Genomic DNA, 26,183 nt, shown 5'->3' on the forward strand with positions numbered 1-26,183 from the left:
TTTCTCCTATCCATTTCCTGGCAGCAGCACTGAACAGCTCGAGCCCCAAAGAGGCAGAAATACTGCTTTTCCGCTATGATATTTTTGTGCTGTAAAATTGAGCCTGTGGCTCAGAATGACACTCAAGGAATACTGACATCCTACGTATGGTGTTTGCTAGTGGTATGTGGGTTTGAACGACCCAAATTAGCGTAGTCTCTGAAGGACGCTGTAGTGGAGTTGTATCCGAGTATAGTTGTATCCTAGTGTATGGGGCTCATCATAAAAACAGCGACATGATTCTCCAAAAAACTTAACAATCACATTTCGTGGGTGCTGTCGGGAACCTGGTCAATTTTGTTTGCAGTCACAAGCACGCAGGGCATTGTTTGCTGCACCTTACATTTATACAAAAGCCCATACATAAAGTAAATACACATCATCATGTAACCGTCACTTTTGCTTGCTCACATCAGACGTTATGGCGAAGCATCACACAACTATGCATTTCTGATAGTAGCTATGGGAGCAGGCATAATAAGAGAAGCGTTCTTGTCAAGTTATCGGTCCAATGAAAAAGCTAGATCTGTGTATTTCAATTCATGGCGAATATGTCAGTCCCTTTCTCGTATACATGGTTGGCCATCTTCTAGGTCGTCGCATGTGGTTAATACAGCAGGCTTCGGAAAACCGTTTTTGCGCAGGGCAGAGCACTACACACGGTGCAGCTGGCTCATAGCAGTGCCGGATACCTGGTTCTGCTCTGTGTCTTCCGTGGTGCTATTTACAGAACAGAATCAATCACAGGTGCTCCAGACCAGCAATCGAAGAACCGCTGATTCTTCAGGTGCACACCACGGACAGCGAGCACTCGGCCATGGTATCCACCCGATGCGCAAGCGGGGTGCAGAGCCTCCGGCTTCGTAGCGGGGACGGCGTCGATGTCTTTGGCGTGTCCAAGGTTGCCAGTCTTCGAGGTGGCCATGCGGAAGATGTGCCGTGGCTCTTCAGTGAGCACCGGAGAGCCACTCGTGGACAACGGCTGTTGCTACTGGTGTACACGGGAACCCTCAGTCTGGGACTGTTCTGTGTCCTCGATGAGCTACGGCGGGTCGAGCCCCGATGTTCTTTGGGGAAGCCCTGAGCCCACCGCCGAGCGCTTGTGCAGCCATACCCTAGAGGCAGGAGGCGATGATCGTTTGGCTGTGGCGGTCACCCGGGACGCACAGGCTGGAGGGTGGCCCGAGTGGAGTCACTCTTCGGGCGGCTGACGGGGCACCTTGAGCAGCGCCAGGCACAAGGCATTATCGGCGAGACGGCTGACGCATACCCCACGCAGAGGGCAGGACCAAGGGAATGGGCACCAGAAGCTGTTGTTGTTGTTGTTGTTAGCCTATCAAAAGATGGCACATACCCACACTGGGGGATCGGAAAAGACTCGGGTGGCTATTCACCTGAACGCAGTTAACAAAAAGAAAAAGCACGTGGGAGCGCAACACCGGTGAGTTTTTCGTCATGAACAGAAAAGGGATGAGTGTTTTGATTTTAAAATTTTAATAATAATAATAAAGAGAGTGATTAAATAGTAATGATTTAGTCAAAATGTAATAATTGATAGAAAAGAAAAGGTTGGAACACTTAGCAAGGCAGTCGGTGAGATTCTATCAGGAAATTTTGAACAGCGGTGCAAACAGATCTGTGGCTGAACCTAAACGTGGTGGCGCCTAATGATAGCAAGAGCGGGCTGCTCAAACTAAGGCCAAGATGCTGCAAGGGCTCCTCCAGCAACCTTTTTCTCAGTGAGTTGAATCGGCGACAATACAGCCAAAAATGTTCAATAGATTTTGGCTCACGGCAAAATGCACAAAGGGGAGAGAGCGCCAAACCCGACTTGTGTAAATAGAAATTTAGAGGGGGGATGCGGCAGCGTAGCCTCATCAGTGATACTTCAAGCTGCCGAGAGCAACAAATTTTCCTCTTCCAATAATATTTAAGGTGCTCATAATCCGCCGATGTTAAAAGTGATGTGTCTTTCGTGCTTAAAAACGCACGTCGCCGAAATCTAGATGCTGTAATGTAGGCTGTAGCCGGGATGATTGGCAACACGGGGCCGCTGAGGGAAGCCTTTGCGAGATTATCAGCAATCTCATTTACTGTCACACTACTGTGGCCGGGAACCCATACTAAACGAACAAGGCTCAAATTCGGAGGAAGTAGGCATAAGAAAGTTGATAAAATGGGACCGTCAACCTGTGCAGCGAGGGACGAACACAAAGATAAAGAATCAGTAATTACTGCAACTGCTGTAATAGAGGGGTCTAGCTTGCGTAGAGCATTAACAACTGCTAGAAACTCTGCTTGAAAAATAGGGGTGAAATCTGGAAGGCGCAGAGAAAAGGACCAGTCTAAATGCGAGCAAAATATTCCCAAACCTGCTTTTTCATTGCATTGCGATGCATCAGTGGCTATTGCTCTATCTGTTGGTAGGGTCCTCATAGGATCTTCTAGAAGACCATTTAGAATACTCGGTGGCAAAAGTTTTGCATTTTTTGTGAATATGTCGTCGAAAACAATGTGAATAGTGGGCCCATTCCGAAGCGCAGGAAGGATATCATAAATGTTTACATCTAAAGGCTGAAGTAATCTTTGCACAAACACTACCTGAGGGGAATTGAAACGAGACCAGGGGACACCAAAAAAGGAGGTCGGCTGAGAACAGGAAATGCTTTGGGAACGGTGGAAATGGGATTCATAGATTCTGAGGTAAGTTTGCACAGTTAAAAATTGAAGTCGTGATAAGAGAGACGGAATGCGGGCTTCAAGGTACAGCACATTGATAGCCACAAATTTTGGAAGGCCGAGGCACATGCGAAGGGCTTCCCTCTCTAAAAGGACGAGAGGGCGAAGTTTATATGTAGCCGATCCTGAAAAAAACACTGATCCAAATTCTAAAATTGGCCTGACATACATTATGTAGATCATTAATAGCGCATCTCTGCGCAAGCCGTACCGGTGATGACATAATCTCCGTAACATGCCCACGGCACGAGCCCCTTTCGCCGCGACATGGTCAATGTGAGGTCGCCAGGTGAGTTTGTTGTCATAAATGACCCCTAGGTATTTTAGGCATTGAACCTGCGGCATTATTTTTAACTGGCAAGTGAGAGAGACCACTACAGGAGTGAATAGAGGGAAAACAAGAGTAGCGCACTTGCCAACATTTAACTTCAGGTGTAATGCGCTCAACCAGTGCTCAAGTGCATTCAAATATGACTGCAACAGACCATACAGAAAATGTACATCCGGCGCAGCAGCAAAAAACGCAATGTTGTCCGCATAGACGTAAGTGCGTACATGGCGGTGGAGAGGAATTTAGCTTAACAGAATATTAAAGAGCACAGGAGAATGAATGAATGAATGAATGAAAAACTTTATTGTATAAGGGTTATTTCTCGCAGCGTAGGTGGAGCCCTCAATCCAGGGCCCCAGCGGCCTTTGCACAGGAGAAAGAACAGTTCCTTGCGGTACACCTCGCGTTTGTCTATACCTCTCTGAATGAACACCATTATGGACGCAAAAGAATTCCCTGTTATGAAGAAATGCAGATATCCATGCAACTATATAATCTGGAAATTGAAGAGACTGTAGCCTATGTATCAGGATGGAGTGTTCTACACTGTCGTAAGCTTTGGCGACATCTAACGTAACCAAAGCCGCGACCAGGCGTTGACGACGAGCAAGGAGAATTCTGCTCTCAAGATCAGCATGTACATTCCATATCGAACACCGTGGCCGGAAACCGAGTTGGCACGGGCTGAGTATACTTTTGCTGTCCACAATGTCTGACACTCGAATTAGTAACAACCTTTCTATCAACTTTACCACGTTTGATGTTAAAGAAATTGGCCTAATATTATCCAATTCATAGCCTCCATCCTGATTTTTAAGTAAAGGGATCACCTTGAACAGCTTCCACTCAGAAGGTATCCAAGCGTGTTTGAGAGAGTAGTTTATTAGGTGCAATAAGGAGTTGGGAGACTCTTCAAATAGAATCTTGAGCATCTTTGTGGTAACACCATCAGGGCCAGGAGCAGCAGCTGGCAATCTCTGGACAACTTGTGAAAGCTCTGATAGATTTACTTGTGAGGCATTATCATTTGGTACAACTGGTGCAAACAACAATGGTCGCATAGGTAGTAAAGACGAGAACCGCTTTTGCAGGCCTGTGGCTGTTAATTCAACCGCTTGGATAGCTTCTACAGGTGACATAACTAATGACTGAAAATTATGAGAGGACATGAGCTGTTTCCTAGACCGTTGAAAACCGAATAGTGCACGTCGGTTGCCCGCCTTTGAAAGATAATCGAAGTGTTCTGAGTCATATTTTTCCTTTGCGCGAGAAACTGTGCGTTTAAAGGTGGCTGCAATAAATTTATAATCACTCCAGTTATTCGGACATTGGTTATGAAGAAGCTTTTTCCATGCTGCCTTCCTCCGCCTGTAATCTCTTGTACAGTCCACATTCCACCAGTTAGAAGAATTCCCTTTTGTTGGCCTCACCAGAAGCTAGAACGTTTCTTCCTGTACACGTGCATTCTTCTTCCTCTATCTCAGTAAACATGGCACTTGCATTCCTTCCTCAAAGTAGCGCTTCACACCTTCTTTGTAAAACATCCCGTCTTCGCATCCTTGAATGGGTTGTCTTTACTAAACTTTGAAACTCGGTGTTCTTTAAGTGTGCGTCATGCAGCACCAACGTATGAAATATGTTGTTGAGTTTTGTGTCAGTCAACCTTAGAGAAGAGCCTTTAATGTTAAGTTTGGGTCGATAAACGTTTTCAACAACAATACAATTAAATTAGGCGCAGCTTTGAATTTCGGTAAATGCATGTGACAGTCACCAAAATGTAGAGATGAGTTGCTACCTGTATTTGATGCACTGACCATTTTTAATTGTTAACATCGGTATTCTGATAGTAAAGGTTTGCCGGTGGTGTTGGTCCGGTGATTTCCAGAAACTGGATGCACCGCTTGAAGGCTTCTCGGTGATACGACTTCCAGGCGAAGCGATTTAGTGAGAAACGAACTTTTATACAGGCTATTTACAGATGGGTACAAACAGAAGTCAGTATACGGCCACAACTATCCGCGACCGGCCTAGCCGACCGCCTGCACAGAGGCGAGGAACACCGCGTCCCAACAGTCAAACTGGCGCGCCTCGCACCAGCTCTCAACGGTCACTCCCTCCGCACTCGGCCAGACCGAGCGCCTGCCAGCTAGGAGTCGCTAGAGACAAAAAACACACGGGCGCGGCTCCCTTCGCGGGTACACCCCGAAGATGCCCGCCCCCCTTCCACACGTAAACATAAACTGCTAACTGCGGCTCATCAGTTTTGACGCATAGGAAAGCTCAGAACTGATGTCAGCGTTTTCCCTTACCTACGAGTTGCTCCCTAGGTGGTCTCGCATTCCGCCAAGGGGACAGGGGCCCAAGGTCGAGGCCGGCAGATAGCCCCGCCGTCCGGAGCGGCGAAGGGAACCGCAAGGACGAATGGGGAGACTAACCAAAAAGGCATGAGTCCCCTTCTAACGGCGTGCACCAAAGCAAAACAAACTAAAACAAAACCGGACGCGCGGCCTAGGTCACTGCCCTCTCGCGGAATATTCGGAATACATGTACAAAAAGATGCGACAGCGCGCCGAACCCTACACCTTCCCCCCAAGACTCGGCTAATCTATTCAGAGATAAGCCGAGACAACAAACAACAAAAAGGGTTCGGCAAGTGGCGGTTGAGTACCTCTGCACGAGCAAGCAACCGGAGCCTGCGAGACCGCATGTTGCGACCCTTCGTCACACACACAGATACATGCTACCAAGGTCCACAAAATATAGACAAAAAAAACATGCACAGAAATCCCACACTTTCGTTCGATCGACGTGCGCCTTTCTTGAGTACAACGAGTAGTTTGTTGTCCATGCACACAGTTCCCTGGTCCACTATCCCCAGCGGTCACTGCGGGACGTCAGCCAGTGCACTATCCCAACAAGCGTTGGGTATTCTAGACAAGGCATTTGCGTTAGCGTGGTCGGCTCCTCTGCAATGTTCAATGGTAACATTGTAGCGTTGGAGCGCAAGAGCCCAGCGCGTAAGCTTTGCACTCTGAGGCACACTGCTCGTAAGAAAGGAGAGCGGATTGTGGTCAGTGATGACAGTCACGGTGGCGGCGAACACCCACGTCTCAAACTTTTTTATGCCCAGATTACCCCGACTGCCTCCCTCTCGATTGCCGCCCACCGCATCTGCGATGGTGTGAACTTGTGACTGGCGAATGCTATCGGCGCCTCAGTGCCGTTGTCAGAAAGCTGCGCTAAACAGGCACCGGCTGCTACTGCCGACGCGTCTGTAAAAAGCAGATACGGCTTTCGCGGGTCCGGAGTGGTCAGTGAAACCGCCTCGCTTAGAGCTTTCTTCAGGGCTTTCAAAGCTTCGTCCGTGTCATCTGGCCACGGTATTTTGTTCTGCACGCCTTTTCCTGTCAGGCGTGTTAGTGGCAGAGCGATTTCTGCAAAATTGGGAACATAGCTACGGTAGTAGCCGCAAAGCCCAAGGGTGCTCCTCAATTCTTTCTTTGTCTTAGGGACTTGAATTCCTTCGATGGCCTCAATTTTCTCTTTGGCTGGGCCATGCCGGCCTGAGCCGACAACGTGTCCCAGGTAGCGGATTGAAGGCATCGCTACCTGGCACTTCTCCCAGCTAGCGTGCAGGCCCACCTCCTCCAGAGTGCAAAACACCCGCTTTAAATGATGGATATGCGCTTCTAGAGATTGGCTGAATACGGCGATATCGTCTAGATAGGCGCAAGCGTATTCTTCCTGCCCGGCTAGCAACTGGTTCATGTTCCTTTGGAAGGTTGCCGCTGCGTTCTTAAGACCGAAAGGCATCACCCGCCAGGCAAATTGACCTAGGTGCGAGATGAACGCTGTCGGAAGCTGAGAATCCTGAGCGAGTGGCACCTGCCAATAGCCGCGCCTGAGGTCCAGAAGTGTTATGAACCTCGCGGCTCCGACTCGCATGATCAGCTCCTGGGGGCAAACCATAGGAAATGCGTCCGTCTCGGTCACCGCGTTCAGCGCTCGGTAGTCTATACAAAGACGTACCGACCCGCCTTTTTTGGGAACGCACACGATCGGGTGTGCAAAAGGGCTTTTACAGGGGTAGATGAGGCCTTGTGCAAGGAGCTCATCAATTTGCCTCGTTACTTCGTCTTTTAAAGCCTCTGGGATCCTATAAGGGTGGCCTCGCCTTGGAGTTGCCCCCTCCGCGAGCTTTATGCTGTGCTCGCCCACGCGCGCGATCGACGGTTCGTTCGCAAATAATGCCTGGTGCTGCTCGAACGTGGCGTGCACCAGCTCCGCTGCATCCCTGTCTAAGTGGCTTGTTTTATCCGGCGTAGGCATTACCCGGTCCTTCGGGACGTTGCTTGGGCGCGGGGTATATTCGATTTCTCCAAAATCGCAGTCGTCATCAAATATGACGCTCACCGAACCTACCTTCCCGACGTAAGGGCGTAGCTTATTTGCATGTACTAGCATGCGGCGACCGTCATTCATCTGCACATACTACGAGTGCTCGCGGTACCTTTTTGTCACCACCGCCGGCCCTAGACACTTCGGGTACATTTTCCCTGGCCTCTTGTCATCAAAGACGAGGACCGTCTCACCTTCGCGAAAGGTTTTAACTATTGCGTGCTTGTTGTAGTGCGACGAGTACGCCTCTTGCTGTTTTCTAGTCGTTAGCTCCGCAATGTCGGCCGCGATTTCGAGCTGTGCTTTCAGATTTTTCAAATACTCGGCGGGGGCACTCGCTAGCTCCCCGGGTACCTCAATGTCTCCTGCCCAGCTTTGCTTTAGGATACCGAGTGGTCCTACTGGGTCTCGGCCGTAAAGCATTAGGAAGGGTGACACGCCAGTGGTGTCGTGTGGCACCTCCCGATAGGCCCAAAGAAGAAAGGGAATGAACTTGCCCCTGTTTTTCGGCTCCTTTTCAATTACGTGTGAGAGCATGGCCTTAAAGACTCTGTTTCACTTCTCCACCGCCCCATTGCTCTCCGGATGATTGGGAGCGGAAAAGCGTGGGGTACACCCGAGTCTCTCGAGGAACTCCTTCGTAAGTGCGGCTGTGAAATTGGTGCCGCAGTCTGAGCACACCACCTCGGGAACCCCAGTCCGGCTAAACACCGAAAGCAGCGCGTCGCAGGTTGCCCTGGCGGACAAAGACCTTAGGCAGACTACTTCTGGCCAACGCGTGCACAGATCTATTATGCAAAGCGCGTACCGATGTCCTCGGCCAGACGATGGCTCAATCGGACCTATGATACCCACGTTCACTTTCTGAAAGAGAAACTTCGGGCGAGTGAGAGGCGTTATCGGTACCCTATCGGTTCGCCGGTGGTCTGAACGCACTTGAGAGCTATGACAGCTGTCACAGTGTTTGCGAATATCCGACTCCATGCCCGGCCAGTAGACACTGTACTTTAGGCGAGCTTTAGTCTTGCGAAAGCCCAGGTGTCCCCCCCCCCCCAGGAGTCGTGTGCTAGGCTGAGTGCGGCCTCGCGCCGTAATCTTGGCAGTACTAACTGCTGTACCCCTTGGCCTAGCACTTGGTCTTTATGATACAAAACTCCATCTACGATAGACATGCCCGCCTTTCCTTGATGGCTCGACCTCATTACTGTCAACTGTCTGCTGGGGCAGGGTTTCGTCTGCGAACGCCAGGACGGGCTCGGTGCCCACGTCTGGTCCTTATCTATCTGGTCTGTCTTCAGCCGGCGGCGACAGAGTTCCCACCGCCTGCACGGGACCCTCACTGTCTGTTTTGCCCGAGTCGTGAAGGTGTTCCCATGCGTCTGCGAAAATTAGACAGTCGGCTTGTGTGAGCTTGTCGGTGAGCGCACACAACACCGGTGTCGCATAGTCCACATTTTCGATCAGGGGAGCGCCACGACACAGCGCCAACGGAACTACTGCCAGTTTGGCTCTACCTTCTCTCCGAAAGCGGAGACGAGATCGATCGTCCCATGTGGGGATACGAACTCCTCAGGTACAAGGCTTTCGCGCACTACGGTGATATCTGCACCGGTGTCCACAATAACGCCAATAACCGCTTCCCTACAGCGGATTTTAATGTCCCTGAGCGCTGGGCGCGTGGATTGCAAGGCATGGGTGGACACGCGTGCCGTTAGCCTATCATCGCGCGGTGGATTCTCTCGTCTATCAGCTGGGTTCTCACGATCAAATGGGCAGTTCGCGACAACATGTCTCCAGCTTCCGCATCGGAAACAGCCACCCCACCGCGATACCTTTTTCTTTTCTCCTCCTGGCCTGATTGCGGATATTCTGTCTCCTCGCTCTGCTCCATGCTTCTGCGTAGGTGTGGTTTCAGTTCTCGGTTTTGGGGGCGTGTCAAAACCTTTAAAGCTGTCGGCTTTCCTCTGAGCGCTTCCCTTCCCGGCGGCTTCCTCGTATGTCTGTAGCAGTGCAGCTATCTCATCCGCATTCAGCCATTTCTCACCCTCGCGCAGCTTGACATATTTATGTGCTTCTTCTGATAGCCCCGCCTTGAGCTGGTCGGCAACCAGTAGCTTCAATAATCCGCCAAAAGACGACACGCATCGTGACTTTAAATAAAACTTTAACTCTGGACGCGTGTAACAAAAGCCTTCCAGGTTTCTTCGCGGCGCTTGGTGGCCCCAGAAAACCGCCTTTGATACTCTGCGGCTGAAAGTTTCAACTCGTCTAGGACCACCGCCTTCAACTTGTCATAGTCCCTGTGCTGCTCTTCGGTGAACCGTGTCGATAAGTAGGTTACCCGCCCAGCCAGCACCGGGAACACAAGCTGCGCCCAATGTTCCTTCGGCACGTTGTAAGCCACGAGCGAGCATTCCACTGACTCAAACCAGACGGGTACTTCACCGTCTGCCGGCAATTTGGGGAACGCGCCGGCGAGTAGCTTAGCGTACTGTCTCAACCGCTCGTCCTCGGAAGGCGCCGCATTCTGGCTTCGAGCACGCATGATTTGCATCTCGAGCTCTAAGGCTCTTTTTTTTTCATACAATTCCAACTCTTTGTCAATGTTTTGGCCTTGCCGTGACCCCGACGCCTCCTTGCTGCCCCTGTCTCCACCGTCCCCCCTGTCACCACTCTCACTACCGCTGTCCATCGTAGATGCCTTGTCGGGGTTAAGATGACCAAATCGGGTTATCATCAACTACGCAAGCCTTAGTCAAACAGTGACCGCAAAGAAAACGAAGGAACCAGGGAACTCACTCGGAGCTGCGCTCAGGGTCCTCTTTTCGGGCAGGAATGGCGGCGACCTCGGACCAGGTGCCGACTGAAGCCGCTATCAGCTGCCTTTACTCGGGGATGCTGTTTTCTGTCCGCTGAAGGCCGTGTCGGCTGGAATCTTCCAACTGCCGCTGTTGCTCAGGGATACTACTCTGTCTGTTGAAGGCCTTGTCTTCGGCGTTTCACGCCCGATGCGGTTCGCACCTTCGTACCCCCGTAGCCTGTCGTTCTCGCCTTGGATGCCGAACTTCGTCGTTCTCTCCGTCGATGTCTTCGTCCGTTCCTCGGGGCCGCTGCAGAGCACCAGTACTGTCGACTGCGCCAGTAAAGGTTTGCCGGTGGTGTTGGTCCGGTGATTTCCAGAAACTGGATGCACCGCTTGAAGGCTTCTCGATGATACGACTTCCAGGCGAAGCGATTTAGTGAGAAACGAACTTTTATACAGGCTATTTACAGATGGGTACAAACAAAAGTCAGTATACGGCCACAACTATCCGCGACCGGCCTAGCCGACCGCCTGCACAGAGGCGAGGGACACCGCGTCCCAACAGTCAAACTGGCGCGCCTCGCACCAGCTCTCAACGGTCACTCCCTCCGCACTCGGCCAGACCGAGCGCCTGCCAGCTAGGAGTCGCTAGAGACAAAAAACACACGGGCGCGGCTCCCTTCGCGGGTACACCCCGAAGATGCCCGCCCCCCTTCCACACGTAAACATAAACTGCTAACTGCGGCTCATCAGTTTTGACGCATAGGAAAGCTCAGAACTGATGTCAGCGTTTTCCCTTACCTACGAGTTGCTCCCTAGGTGGTCTCGCATTCCGCCAAGGGGACAGGGGCCCAAGGTCGAGGCCGGCAGATAGCCCCGCCGTCCGGAGCGGCGAAGGGAACCGCAAGGACGAATGGGGAGACTAACCAAAAAGGCATGAGTCCCCTTCTAACGGCGTGCACCAAAGCAAAACAAAATAAAACAAAACCGGACGCGCGGCCTAGGTCACTGCCCTCTCGCGGAATATTCGGAACACATGTACAAAAAGATGCGACAGCGCGCCGAACCCTACATTGATCATTTTTTTGAATGCCATCACTCCCATTACAGCCCCCTGATGGAGGTCTGCGGTGCGAGTCCTTCGACGTCGCCACCACGCAACCGCCAGGGACGGATAAATTTCAATATTCTAGCTATGAGCACGCAGTGAAGTCCCATGGGCACGCCAAGCGGCCGCATGCGTCGCCACCCAGACTTGCCGCCGACGTACGCATTCTATTGGTCAGCGGTGCGTCGCCAATGCGCCGACATTGCGGCGCTAACCGGCGGCGGCATTGAGGTCACGCACCGCATGCCATTGTTCTCTATAGCTCTGTGCTAACGCGCAGAGCAGCTGCTGCTTTCGTGTGCGGCATTCAATCGCCTTACGCGCGAGACTCTGCTGGGTAAATGGCGCCCTGTGTGGCGATGCCATCCTGGCAGTGCACCGTCTGCAGGGGCAGACCTGAATGTGCGCCACTGCCAGTGGCCATGCTGGCTGAACTAGGCGGAGCAGAGGTTGCGCTGCATGGGATCGTATGATCCAAATGGGCCTTCCGACTTGTCGGGGAGCCATAGACCTCCGGCATCTTTGGAAACAAAGGAGGTGGCGCTGCAGTCGCTGGCGGCTCGCGGTAGGCAAGAGGCCAGAGAGAGGCGTTGCGGAGTCGTCTTGAGCGCGGGTTTTGTAGGCTTGTAGGCGCGTTTTTAGTTTCTTCGACACGCAAGACTGGCTCATGCACGAAACTTAGTAATTTCGCGCAAAGTATACAAGCTGGCGTTGACCGCGTACGGGGTATTCAGAGGGATAGGTCGCCACTGTTTATTGTATACTACATGCTTAGTGGTAAACGGAAAGCGTTTCCGACGCCGGAGCACCATCGTCTTAGTATCGCTATGAAGAAGAGAAATAGAGGTTTCGTTGATTTCAGTGCCGCATTTCTTTGACCAAAGCGAAAGCGAAGAGGCCATAACCGAGGGAATAAATTTAAAGGTTCGTTTTCTGGTATTTTATATTTTTTTGCGGTTGACATCACTCACACTTTCGTAATTTCGTAACTAAAGAAAATAGAATGATTCTATTTGTCGCGAATTGCGGAGACGTTGAGAAGAGAAATAAATCTGTCGATATTTTTTTCCTACACGTGCAGTAGTATGTTATTTTTGTAAGAAATATTTTCATGTTATATGTTTGCATAAGTAATGAGCATGTAAAGAACGAATAGCGTCATCATAAAGAACAGGACTTTGTGAACATTGTGGCATAAAAAAATTTGCGAACTTTCTACCTAATTATTCAAGACATGGGGGTGACTTGACGCGGGTGTTAATTTGCGCTGTGTGAAAGAGGTCTATAGACCTCCTTCAACCCGAAAGTCACGAATATGCGGTGGCGCTGATGTGGGAAGCTACTTTCGCATGGTAGGCATAAAATGTTCCGCCTGCCCATGCCTATGGCAGCTGCCGCAGCTACCGGCGGCTGCATATTATGCCTGCGCACTGCAGAAGCAGCATGTATTGGCCGGCTGCGTCGCGGTTGGACCCACGTAGTAGCATAAAAAGGAAAATTAAATTAGCCTCGATAGGTTTCTTGCATATAAATACCGCATTACGAAACTGGCTAACAGGGAATGAGCCGCGGTAGTAAAACGCGAAGCCTGGGAGTTGATCGGCACAGCCACTCAATCTACTTAACTGCATGCAACTTACTGCATTCATTCACCTGCACATCAGCATAGTACGCTTATAACTGCGCAAAGAAAAAAAGCACATATGTCGCTGCACACGTACTTGTCACTTTGATCCCGTGTGCACGGGGCGCCGGCATGTTCTTTCGCACCCAAAATACGCGTTCTTTTGTTAACAGCACAGCATGCTTTAATGGTGTGTTTTATGGCATTTAATATTTACTTGAAACTGTTGCTTAATATGACCAATGTAATTATTTGATTCGAGTTGAAAGAAGTGTCTGGTAATTTGTGTCAATCCTGCGCGGTCGCGTTGGCGTGCTTAGAATAGCGTACCTTAAGTGCGCTAAAAGCCACATGATTTTTCATTGCATGATGCATGTGTCATATTTAATTAGGTAGTACATGATAGCGAAGCTTGTTTGGAAAGAAGCAACCGCACGCATGCTCCTCACAGACACGTGGCGAGATTGAGAGGGGACGCGGAAATGAAAAAGTGTTTTCGTTATTTTTACATGCGATATGTAAATAAATCTGGTGCAAATATGAAATTGCTACGCTATTTTCAGTAATGCCTTTTATTGCTAGCTATGCCTGGTGCAGTTTTTGTGTATTTATAATTAACACCATCGTGAAGTCACCTCAAGTTCTTAAATAATTGAGTATAAAGTGCGCAAATTTTGTTTATGCCGGCATGTTCACAAAGCCCTGTTCTGCATGACGACGCGATCAGATCTTTTTTAGATGATCAGTACTTATGCATGCATAGTTACATGAAAACGTTTCTTACAAAAAATAACTAACATAGTGCTGCACGTGTAGGAAAAAAATATCTAAAGATTTATTACACTCCTCAATATCTCAGGAATCGCGACCAGTAGAATCATTCTATTTTCATACGTTACTAAATTACGAAGGTCAGAGTGATGCCAACCGCAGAAAATATGAAAGGTCAGAAAACGAGCCTTAAAATTTATTTCGTCATTTATGGCCTCTTTGCTTTCGCTTTCGTCTAAGAAATGCGGCACTTGAATTAAAGAAAACCTCAAAGCAAATTGCCTCACAATTTTCGACGACTACACATCTAAAAAGCGTAATTTATAAATTTGTACTGAATATTTCGCTATAATTTTTCGTCAAGAAACAGAAGACTCCAGGGCTAGGAAAGAAATAATTCATAAACTAAAAATTTTCACCAAATCGACCAGTTTAACGAGGGAGAAATCGGTCCTGCTGGTGCGGGATTTTGCGGCTAAAAACAACGCTTAAGCGAGACAGACGAGATCGGGGACATGATGCTGTCCCCACTATTCGCTCTGCGCGACACGTGTGTCAACAGACGGTGAGCGCACGTCTGCTCCGCCGAAACAACGCCAGCGCTCCCCCCCCCCCCCCCCCCCCATTATTGTTCCGAAGTAAAATCATTCTGGCTAGAGCAGAGTTTTAAAAACTTGTTATTTTATTCAATGACTAGCGTAAAAATCAGCGACAGAAACGCTTTCTACACGTTTATTACTAACCATATATACAGTAAACAGTGGCAAACTATTTATCTAAATACGCCGCACGTGGCCAACGCGACCTTGTCGACTTCGAGAAACTGCTAAGTTGAAAGCATCAGCCATTCCTGTGATTCGCAGAAACTGAAAACGCGCCTACAAGCCTTGACAACCCGCGCTCAACACCTCTCCGCGACGCCACTACCTGGCTATTTGTTTACCGCGAGTCCGCTAGCGACTGCAGCGCCACCTCGTTTGTTTGCATCGCTTCTTTGGTCCATGGCATGGAGAAGAATCTGGGCGTTTTTCCTTACCTTTACTGCACTGTAGAAGTGGCCTCGCTGCGTATTGACCACGTCACGGGTAAATCGTCACAGTCTTACCGAGTGGGTGGCGGTATCCAGCTCCAAGTCGCCAAACGAGATCAATTAAGCTGCCTATCGAGACGATGAAATTTAATTGCCCCGCAGTAAAGACCTTAATTAGGTGAGCGGCGAGAAAACTGTATTCGAAGTCCTTGAAAACATGCAAACAGGAAGTATCAGTGAATTTATCGTGTGGCTAAACCTTGAATGACGCTAATCATTTTGTGAGCGGTGGCCATGTGGTTGAGCCTCCGCCTTGCATTCGGTAGATGCTGGGATCGATCCCCAGTGCCGCCGGGTACCCACAGGTTTTCTAAAGGGTACAAGATTTCCCCCGACCACTCGGCTCTTCTGCGGTGAGATGGGAAAAGGGTCTTGCACCAAACCGTTGCGTTGACGGATCAGGGATAAGCTCCGCCGTCAAGCAACCCTAAATACGCCTCGTGCGGTAGAAGCCCACTTGTGGACAATTTTTCTCATACTCGAGGTGGGGTCAAATGCCCATTTCCCAAGCATTGCATTCTAAAGAAGTCGAGCATCAGGCAGGGGAAAGCATGCACCAATTTTAATTATATCACCGGTGGGAACCTAGCGTCGCTGGGATCGATCCCCGTACCTCCCGCATGCAAGGCGGATGCTCAAGCGACTTGGCCACCGCAGCCATGGCCTCGTGGTAGAGCATCCTCCTCGGCTTCGGGAGGTGGTGGGTTCGACTACCGCTGCCGGGCGATTACCTCCCGGTTCTCTCAAAATGGGTACAAGCCATGCCCGGCCTGGTGCTCGGATTGCTAGGGTTGCATAGCTTGACAAATGAGCCTGCGCCTCAAAATCCCGTCACTGTGGGGTTGAAAGAGACACATCGAAAAAATGGGCCCCAAATGGGCTTCTACCGCACGAGGCGGATTTAGGGCTGCTTTACGGCGGAGCTTATCCCTGATCCGTCAAGGCAACGGTTTTGTCGAAGACACTTTTCCCAAGCATCTCACGGTAGATGAGCCGAGCACCAGGCCTAGGGAAATAAGTACTCAATAAAAAACTGGTGGGTACCTGGCGGTACGGGCGATCGAACCCAGCAGCTCCCGGATGCGGGGTGGATGCTTTACCACAAGGTCACGCTTCAGTACCTGACGTTAGTACCCCCTACTGGGCGAAGGACTGACAACCGCAGGTGCACCGGTTCCTAGCCCCGTCTGGACCATGTACAGTGGATCACATGAGCACAGGAGCATGGTCCACGCTCACCTGCATAGCAGTCCCCCTTGACAGCAGCTGAACGCGGAATTTTTTGGTCCCGACATACTCGACGCCCTTTATTCCAGAGACAAAGCGCAAGACAAGCAGTCCAGTTGTCGGGAAGGATACTTCAGTACACGGCAGCAAATCAGCCTAGCCTACCGTGACGTCCCTTCGTCCATATTACAAAGCCTAGCACAAAGATTCAGCGAGGTTCCAAGGCCGATCAGTTTTTATTTCCACCTTCAGAGCCAGCAAGACGGCACATCACACGTTGCTCATGCAGTATCCAAGGACGTTGCACGTTCCAGGCCTCCCACTGTTCTGCGAGAGATAGAAGCAGATAACTGCTGCGCCGGCACCTTCGAGGGAAATAACTATGACACGTGGCGCAAGGAAGGGAAAAAAAATTTTCGCGAACGCAGCCGGAGTCTGAGAAGAACAGTGAGCACACGTGAATAAATGACATTTTAAATATGCTTCCGAACCTACGTAAATTACAATATCCTAAGCGTGTGAACAAAATCGCGACAAAATTTAACTCCGGGTCGATGACGTTCACATCGGAAGACGCGCTTGCCGCTAATACCTTGGTGCAGGCGGTACCTGGCGGTCGGCAGTATCGGTACGGAGCTTCCCTGTTCCTCACGTAGCACAGGAACTGGCACTCGTCGTAGCCCTGAAAATGGAGGACGTTCAGGCGCCTTATTTTACCGCTGCTAGCTCCAGGGCCAGCTCGCATGCCTTTCATTTCAATGCTTTCTATTTGACGGCGCGATGCTCTCGCCGGGCGCCGGCTAATTGCGCACAAACGTGCATACTCTACGGTTCCTATAGACAGTACAGGTATGCAGCTTCAAGCTGTCTTCCACAATATCCATGTTATACCAGAGTCATTCGTCCGTACTTCAACTTCCACCCAAGATTTGTCACAACGGCCAGAAAAATACACATTATACTCGTGATATCGGTGTCCAATAGCGGTAACGTTAGCAGTTTACCTGTTCCGTCCCAGCGCACAAGTTCATGAGGGTTTAGGAAATAAACCTGACTAGCTACTCCACGGAAGGATCACAAAACGGGCCTATGATCGCTTCATAAAAAGGGCGCAGACTTGAAGGCTTCCTGAATGGCGTTCAAGGACCCGTGCACGTTGCGACAAGTATGGCGTCTACTTGTGAATGACCAGTGAAAGAAACTGCTTTACTTTTTGTTTTCATTCCGAACATTGTTCCTTCTGACTAGATGCATCTTTGATCTCTGCTCTGGCGCCAGTTTCCTCAATGAAAAACCCATCCATGCATGTGTACGGGTCAATTCTCACTATTAAGGATTTCATTTCCTGCTGCATCGACGCTAGGTACGATGTCGGACGGCTTTAATGAACAATTGTTGTACACAGAAATATACTCTTGAAGGACGGGGTTTTCGGCGAGCTGGTTGTTACAACAGCGCTAAAACTGCGGACCAAGCACCAGTGGACAATCCGGAGGGTGGTCAGCGTGGAAGGAGGAGGAAGTATAGCGAGAGCGGAGGAATGCAGCAGGGCCCATTTACGGCAGCTGGTGCAAAACGCACCGCCCGAGGAGAGGGCTATCGGTGGCGCCGCACGCCTAGAGCGGCGGACTGAAGATGAGAGGTAGTCCAAGAACGGGTACGTGTGGAACACTAGATATTAATTCACTCTCATATTTTCTCACGTGACACAGTGGTAATCGTCCCGTAATTTTTTTTTTGTTTTTTTGTACTCTGCATCCCATTTGCGCCTGGAGTTTTCCGAATGCATCGTGCACGAACTAGAACTGGAGTCAGGGCAACCCCGACCCGTATCCTCCGAAGCGTAACCTCCTCTGCACGGGTAAGGCCACGGGGGAGGGTTACCGCACACAGAGGGATTAGAGCACGTGTGCGGCGCCGGAGGTGTTCCTTTCTTGTTAAAAGGAGGGTGGTGTCATCCAGAGTGAGGACTCGAGGCAAAGACTTGGTTGGGGTCGAAAGGCGGGTCGCAGAATCTGCGCGGCTTGTGCGCTAAGGAGGTCACGCGGGACCCACTCAATACGGATTTGTTGCGAGATGCGTGCCGCTAGACGATGGATTTCTTGGCAGATTTCTGGGGTGCGACTGACTCGTCGTAGTAGGCGTGTGACGTGAAGGGCGTCGGTGCGGATGACAATGCGGGCCGTGGGTAGCATGGGAACGGCGGCCACAGAGCAAAGTGCCTCTTGAACCGCAAACATCTCCGCACAGGAGTAGGAAGGTGGTTCTGAGAGGCGAAACCTTGACGGTTTGTTCAGAGCAGGCTTGCAAGGACAGTAAACTGCTGTTGTTGTTTCCCAGGCCTGAATGCTTGCGTCAGCGTATATAACGATGGAGCCATGCGGCAGATTGGTGTCTTCCTCTAAAATTCGGTCGCGAAACAACGATGCCGCATGGGTAGATGATGGGCGACATAGATCAGTTGGCTTGTTGTCGCTTAGCTGTACAAAACGCCAGGGAGGAAGAACTGGCGGGGGCGGCCATAGAATGGAGTGCGATGAAGCGTATGCCCTGAGTGCACACGTGGTGTGTGTAAGGCTTGAATTTAGGCGGCGAGAATTGCGTCGTTGCTGCACCAGCTCATCTAGTGTATTCAGCTGCGCACGTTCTTCGAGCGCCACGATCGGGGTAATGCGGGGAAGGCAAGTGATGACTCTCATTGCCTCTCGATTAACAGCTTCTAGACGATCCCATTGAACCCTCGTCAAATGCTGGAATTGGGCTTGGTAAACGAGGCGCGGTTGCACAACCGCCCGTACCAGCTGTCGTGCAACATGAGAGCGGGATCCGCCTGTTTTAGGAGCAATGCGTTTAACCAGACCCAACGCCTGAATTGCTTGCTTTTTAGCCCGAGAAAGCCAAGCAGTACCTGTTCCTGACTCCTGTATTGTCAAGCCCAATATTTTTATGGTCGAACTTTCTTGAAATGGAGTTCCGGATAGATGGAGACGAATTGGTGTTGCAGCCAGTTTACCGCGCCCCCAGCGGTTGGCGACAGACACGATTGTGGTTTTGCTCACTGAAAGCTGCAAACCAATTGAAGAAGCAAAAGTCGACGTAGTATCTATGGCTGATTGTAGGCCTGCTGCTTAAGTCATCAGGTCGTTGTGAGTGCTCAACACCGTTATGTCATCAGCATACAATAAGAACTTAATCTCGGAGACATCATGCAAGCGCCAAGCAGGGGGATAAAAGCAATATTAAATAATGTTGGTGATAACACCGATCCCTGAGGAACGCCGCGAAGAGGCACAAATGATCCGACAGCCTCACCACTGAGGCGTATGGCAAAGTGTCGGCCTTCAACGAAGGATTTAACAAAATTGCGCACTCTAACGGGGAAATGCAGCATGTCAAGCGATTCCAGGAGGACAGCATGACTGATATTATCGTACGCCTTTTCAACGTCTATGGCCAGTACAGTACGTACATTGCGGCTGTGAGTTGAGGCCAGAACTGCTGACGCCAAGACAGCCAGTCCATCTTCTCTACCTACGGACGAACGAAAACCAATCTGGGCGGGATGGTAGAAACCATGGGGCTCAAGCCACCACGGCACTCGTGTGGCAAGCATTTTTTCGGTAAGCTCGCATAATGTTGGCGTAAGCGATATAGGCCGGAAATTTCCGAGGTATGTCGGCGGCTTCCCCGGCTTTGGTATGGGGATCACAATAGCCGATTTCCAGGTTTCTGGTACGACGCCTTCTATCCATACCTTGCTAATGGTGGCGAGGACATGACGCAGTACAGCGGAACTTAAGTTCTTGTAAACCTCGTACGGAATGGAGTCCGGACCGGGCGCAGTCTTCCGACGGTTCTCGTCTATTGCTGCAAGCAACTCAGGCATTAAAAATGGGCTTGCAATTCCCTCGGCATCGGCTGTAGATGGGAGCTTATCGACACATGCTGGAATGGCAGCCAAGGGGGCTCCTATGACCCTTGGAGGCAACACATCATACTTGGGGAAAAACTTCCGCGCTGCCTCTCTGGCGAAATCATCCGGAGCTAAGTTAGCTGCGAAGCATGCTGTGGCCGCTGCGTCAGGACGACGGGAACCATGTTCCATTGCACGAAACGTTCGCCAGAGAGCAGCATTCGATGACTTTGCCGAGAACTGCTCACACCACGCATACCACTGCCATCGCGAGAGACCGCGTTCATATCTGCGAGCCTTGGCAGTAAGGTAATTCAGCCTTGTCCTTGCTTGCGCAGACGTCGGGTCTCGGGAAGCTGCCATCTCCGCTTGTCGGCGAGCAGCCCACAGGTTAAGCAGACCAACATCCGGCGCCAGGCGATTCACGTCCGTCCAGGTGACAGCAGTAGCCTTATTCAGCGCCTTTTGTAAGCAGTCCACAAGTAGTGTAGATGATTGCAGAGAGAGATCTTCGACGGTGGTGCGAAACTTGTCCCAATTGACCGCAGGACACCTACGGCGTAATCGGCGGGCCCTTGATGGATGGAGACCGATGATGATAGGATGGTGGTCACTACCCCAGCAGTCTGGCTCCAGGTGCCACGATGGAGTCCCGGGTATTGACCACCACGTAAGGTCCGGAGCATATGTTGGACTGCGAGCATAGCGCACAGTCCGCGTTGCTGAATCTGGATGGTTGAGTAAAACGAACAGCGCATCTGCGAATGCGTCCCGCACACGCCTACCACGGGGGATTGAAGTGGGGTACCCCCAGTCCGGATGAGGGGCGTTAAAGTCACCACCGACTAAAACAGGCCACCCTGGGTGTTGTCGTCGTAGAGTTAATAACCACCCCAGATTAATGCGGGAGGGAGCTCCACCGGTGGGTCTTACAGAGTATGACATGACCACAACAGTTGCCTTGGGAAGCTTCACAGCCACTGCGACTACCTCTTGATATGAGGTGCACCAGTTTTCTAGAGATATGCGGACTTGAGGAAGACGCGCATCAACGTACACCGCCGCCTTTCCCAGAGGGGCAACAATGTGCACACGACGGTCGTTCATTGAAGGAGACATGTATCCATTAAAGCCCGGAATGGATGGCAAGGCATTGGTCTCCTGAAGTAGCAGGGCCCACAGCTGGAGCTTGTTCATACGAAGTCGAAATCTGAGCTCTCCCAGCTTTGTGGAGAGGCCTCTGCAGTTCTATTGGAGCACACCACAACAACGTGTACTCGCCATTCTCGATTAGGCTTCCAAGCGTTGTAATAGAACTGATGTCAGGTTAGATAACTGGTTTATCATGAATCAGAGGAGGGATGTTGTTAAGTTATCCTGCAGTGCTGCAGAAGACCTAGGAGAGTCTGCGAAAAACGCATGAGGGCTGGATGTAGTCGAAGGCGTTGCCGCATTGATTGGCGTGGAGTGGGACTCCGCTGGTTGTCTACGGCGAGCAAGCAGTTCACGGCCTTGCCGTAGCTTACAGACCTCGGCTAAAAGGCGTTCAATTTGGTCGTCAACTGCTGCCATGTCATCACGCAGAGGTTCCAGTGTGCTGTGCTTTTGTGTAGCTTGAAGGCGACGGCGACCCTTGCACACTTTATCGCTGTACGACGGTTGGGCAGGAGCTGCAGATGGATTGGGTTCAGAAAGCTCCGGCCAGTCGTCTTCATCCCACTGAAGAGCCGCAAACCTCTTGGATGTCTGTATCGGGGCTCTGTTTTCAATCGGAGGCACTTGCTTACGGATCCCACACCGAACCTTCTCGTTGCTTTCTGTTTTGTTGGGCAAGTTGGAGAGGTGATCTCGTGGTCGTCAGTCTTGCAAAGTCCGCACCTGTAAGACGGTGTGCCTTGTCGCCGCGCCTCATCTTGCGTTGCAAATGGGCATGATCGGCGCATGTGGCCAGGTCCGAAACAGCTGTAGCAATAGACAACACTAGGTTTGTAAGGGCGAGGCCGCAGAATACAGCCATAGTAGTTAAGTCGTTCTGGGAGAGTTGGTGGGCCCTGTAGTGTGACGATGCACGAGCACCCCTTGCCCATATACCGCGCTTGGATGACACGGTGGGTTGGACAGTACAGCTCACGCTGGAGTGTCGTCTGGTCTTCGGCAACGTCGACGTTGTAAACAACACAACGTTGCAGGTCCGAACCTTCTACTAAGTACACCTGGACCGGCACCGAGATCTCGCTTGTAATCGATACGCACTTGAGCGTTTGCAGACGCTCGACAGCAGCCAAAGTCGGGAGCCACACCGCGATGGTATTAGATTTCGTTCTAGACGTGAAGCCACGAAAACCTTTGGTCCCAAGACACGCGTCCAGCTTCGCCTGAAGAATTCTGTTCGGAATTTCTGTCAGGCTTTTGGCTGCCAGATCTTTAATGGTCACTTTAAACGATACCGATCTCGATGTCGGCATAGCCACCTGGTTGGCATACGCTGGGCAGGAACGCTTGCCTTGTGAGCTGGAGTTGGCAGAAGACGAATCCTGCGCAGTGTTCCCTGATGGGCGCTTTTGTGAACTGCGGGAAGCCGTGGCACGGATGGAGGTGCTGAAGACATGTCCATTGGAGAGCTCTCCTCACGCTGCACGGTTGAAGCCCCATCCAGCAGTGGAGGCTGGGCAGCCATTGCCGACTTCCGCCCAGAGGGCAGATCGCTCACAGGCTGAGGTGCATTTGGAGAAGGCGGGATGTGCGCTGCCGCTGATGGACCGGGAGCAGGGACCGACGCCGGCGAAGCCACCTCTGCCAGCGCGTCACCGGTGGCTCTAGGCCTAGCCTCGGAGCCCAGTCCAGCTGCCGGGATGACTGAAGGACATTTGCTTACTGCCACCCACTCAGACGGTGCATGAGCCTCGGGAGCTTCTTCAGATGGTGCGAAATCAGTTCTCTTGATATAAGGAACGTATTTATACGGATGGCGAGATTTTTCACTGGAGCGATGTTGTTGTTGTTGTTGTTTGCCTAACAAAAGATGGCATATACCTATGAAGCGATGGAGCGATGTGCAGCCACTTTAGCAGGGACACTTCGTCTTCTTCTTCCCAGTAAGTTCCTTTCGTTCGGCGCAGTCTGTACGAACAGCGACACTGTCAAAAGCTGCAGGTCAACAAATCGTTGATGCAGAGTGATAGCCGGCAGAAAGCTTTGCGGCCTCAGAAACTGAAAAGAGGTATTTCTATTTTAAACATAACACCAGCTTTATGGACGATGCACATAGTTTTCGAAAAACCACATTGCAGTGTTGTCCGTGAGATCATGCATAGCTACGAACATTCTTAAACAACATTTAATTAATGCTTAAATTTGACACTCAAACTTTCTGTCGCATTATCTCTTCTGCCACGTATTCCTATATTTCAATATCCAATGACACCTGACCTCCCAAGCTTGGCATCACATTTAATTGTCAGACAACTGCGAGATATTGCAATGCACTGTTATGAACATATTGATGGGGATGGTATTATCTTCCGACGCGTAGCAAAACGCCGTTTTTAGAGTTTGTCCTGCGTTCGCGCAGAGTAGTTAGGGCTGCCATAGAAAACCAATGGGGTGCGTTTTTGACGATAAATAGCAGGAAATTGCAAGTGTCGCACGGAAGGATCTGCGGACGTATTGATTGTTATGGTGCAATCTTACGATAACCGAAAGAATTGCATTCGTAAGCGTGTCCCCGAAGAAACAATGCGCTTGTCCAAAATCTCAGGGTATGGGTCACTCGGAACAATTGTGCGTCTATCTTCAATGTTTTATAACTGCCTCTTGCTAAATGTCGCTGCAATAAAATACCTAAGTTCTTGTCATGGTTGAAAATGTTTCATGTCTTATGTCGGCTGCTTTAAAACTCAAACGGAGATCAAGAACGAAAGCGGTAAAATCTAAAAGGTATAGCGAGAACATGCACACACTTGGCGCTGACATGAATATATTATTAACACAAAAAAGTTCTCGCGTCAGTATATTAAAATTATGCTTGGAACAGCGGACCAGGAGCGTAAAAGTGCAGTAGTAAGCGCAGCAACCTAAATCTAACGCATGTAGCACACAGTAACATAGTGATTCTAGTACAAAATTTGCTGCAAGCGCAAATAATTTCTAAAAATAAACATGCAATAACACAAACCAATACAGTGAAATATCTAGCTGTTAAATCAATATGTAGCACCATATGACAAGAAGCGACTACGCAAACTACGAAGTGCAACACAACCGTAATAAAGAAAGACTGATAATGAGGAGAGATGAGCCGGAGTATTTCAAAAATTTCTTGGCAGGAATGGTGGCCTAGGTAGAAGCTGTTCAAGCGTCCACCTGATATGAGGGAGGGGCGCGGTTCGATCCTCCGAGCCGTCGGGTATCCCCTGGTTTTTCAATTGTTATAAGCTTTCCCCACGCCACAAACGCGAAACAGTTCGACAAACGCATCCTCTCTTTTGACGGCCCTGAAGAGCGCTCAAAGAAGAACCACGATGACACGACGCAGGTAGCGTCCACACGCTGTATACAGGAAGAAAAACGAGCTCAACGCTCAACAGTACCGAGGCCTGCGATGCCTGGTTCGGGTGCACGCTCTTGCACAGGTCAGACTCGGTCACTGAGGGCTGGCGTCGGCACTCCGTTCGAATGCAGACCTGCGGACGGACAGGGAACGGCGCGGGGTGTTGCGAGAGAGTGAACAAACACCGGAAAAACAATTAAAAGTCACGGGAAAACAATTAAATCTCTACTAGGAAGAAATTCTACGCATTTGATGGGAATATGGGCCCAGAAATTCTATTGCGCTAGCAACCAATGCGTGTACTGATCGATGTACGAGTGACATCTGCTGTGCCTACCTCCAGGCACAATTAATCTTGTGCTGTTAGAATCGAGACTCACCCAGGAAACTACACCCAGGTTCATGGTGCCTCTGAAATGACACCCGCATTTACAACCTTACGGTCATCCGCGCGCTAACTTCCACTTTTAAGTCCCAGTCTATCGCTAGTGAAATTGGCGGCCCCCGCGAGTATAGAGGTGAATTTAATCACAATTTCGACTCCGGTTTCTTTGGAATTTGCAAAGCGCGTCCTGCGTGTAAGTTAACGCAGAAACCATTCGCTGTTTTATCGGGATGACACGGCATCGGACAGCGGGTCTGCTTGTCCTAGAGCGCCTGACACAGGGCTCGCATGTATAACCTGGCCGGTCGTGTGGCACCTTCCGCCGATAAAATGAAAATGGAAAGAAATAGCTGTGAGAGTGGTCTTCTTCAGGACTGCAGTGGTATCGCGTCAGATTGACGTTTTATGTGTGTGCGCTGAACAGGAGAGCGAAACGGAATGTAACACGCGAACAGCAGCAACACTTGAAAAAGAAAATGAAAGGGGGGGGGGGGGGGGGCGGGCTGAAGGGAGCAGGCAAGGACAAGATTGCGGGAGGAAGTGAAAATAAAGATGGAGAAACGAGAAGTGGGAGGAACGTGGTGCGGGGGACATCGGCAGTGCGGCAACGACAAGCCTACGAAAACAAACAAAATACGAAGATGGGCGCCCCTGTCGAGGCGTGGCCAAAGAGGCGCCGTGCGCAAATGCCACTGGAGGCGACGAACAGGCCAAACCAGGAGCCTTTTGGTTGGGTTTCACTAATTTCCCGTGAGCAGAAAGATGGAAATGATAGAGCACGTGGGTAAGAACGCACACGAGGAGTCTGCGTTTCAGTGCACAATGCTTCCTCCCCGCGGCCCACGTTGATTCTCCCTATATATATATATATATATATATATATATATATATATATATATATATATATATATATATATATATATATATATATATATATATATATATATATATATACACGTACATACAGGGTGTCCAGGCTAACTTTAGCCAAGTGTTAAAGGGAAGCTGAAACGGTTTTCAAATCGCACGAAATGCTGTGGTTGGGAAGAAAAGACCTCGAAAATCATGTGTGTAAATTTTATCCCGATTCTGTTAGCAAACAGAGCTGCAATCGCTTCTTAAAAACGCGCCGCCGGCACGCCCTCGTCGCTTTCGGAAGCGCCGGAGGGGGGGGGGGGGGGGGGGGACGGCCGAGAGGGAGAACTG

At 50.4% G+C, this 26,183-nt stretch overlaps 1 protein-coding gene across 6 annotated transcripts in view; it reads right to left on the minus strand.

Annotated features, from left to right (window-relative positions):
• Window positions 1-16,347: 16,347 nt before the first annotated feature.
• The window catches only part of LOC144115881 (uncharacterized), a 49,570-nt gene continuing 39,734 nt past the window's right edge, over window positions 16,348-26,183 (minus strand). For 4 of the 6 annotated variants that reach the window (XM_077650491.1, XM_077650490.1, XM_077650492.1 and 1 more), the window contains 3 exons: window positions 24,633-24,725; window positions 16,723-16,812; window positions 16,348-16,452 (listed from right to left, as the gene is read on the minus strand). In XM_077650491.1, coding sequence (XP_077506617.1) covers window positions 16,360-16,452; window positions 16,723-16,812; window positions 24,633-24,725 — 276 coding nt within the window. In that variant the 3' untranslated portion in view covers window positions 16,348-16,359. Of the gene's footprint in view, window positions 16,458-16,722; window positions 16,813-24,632; window positions 24,726-26,183 lie in introns of all 6 variants that reach the window. The other 2 variants (XM_077650488.1, XM_077650489.1) reach the window with 2 other exon arrangements.

Source organism: Amblyomma americanum, chromosome 1, assembly GCF_052857255.1.
Source record: "Amblyomma americanum isolate KBUSLIRL-KWMA chromosome 1, ASM5285725v1, whole genome shotgun sequence".
NCBI lineage: Eukaryota > Metazoa > Arthropoda > Arachnida > Ixodida > Ixodidae > Amblyomma > Amblyomma americanum.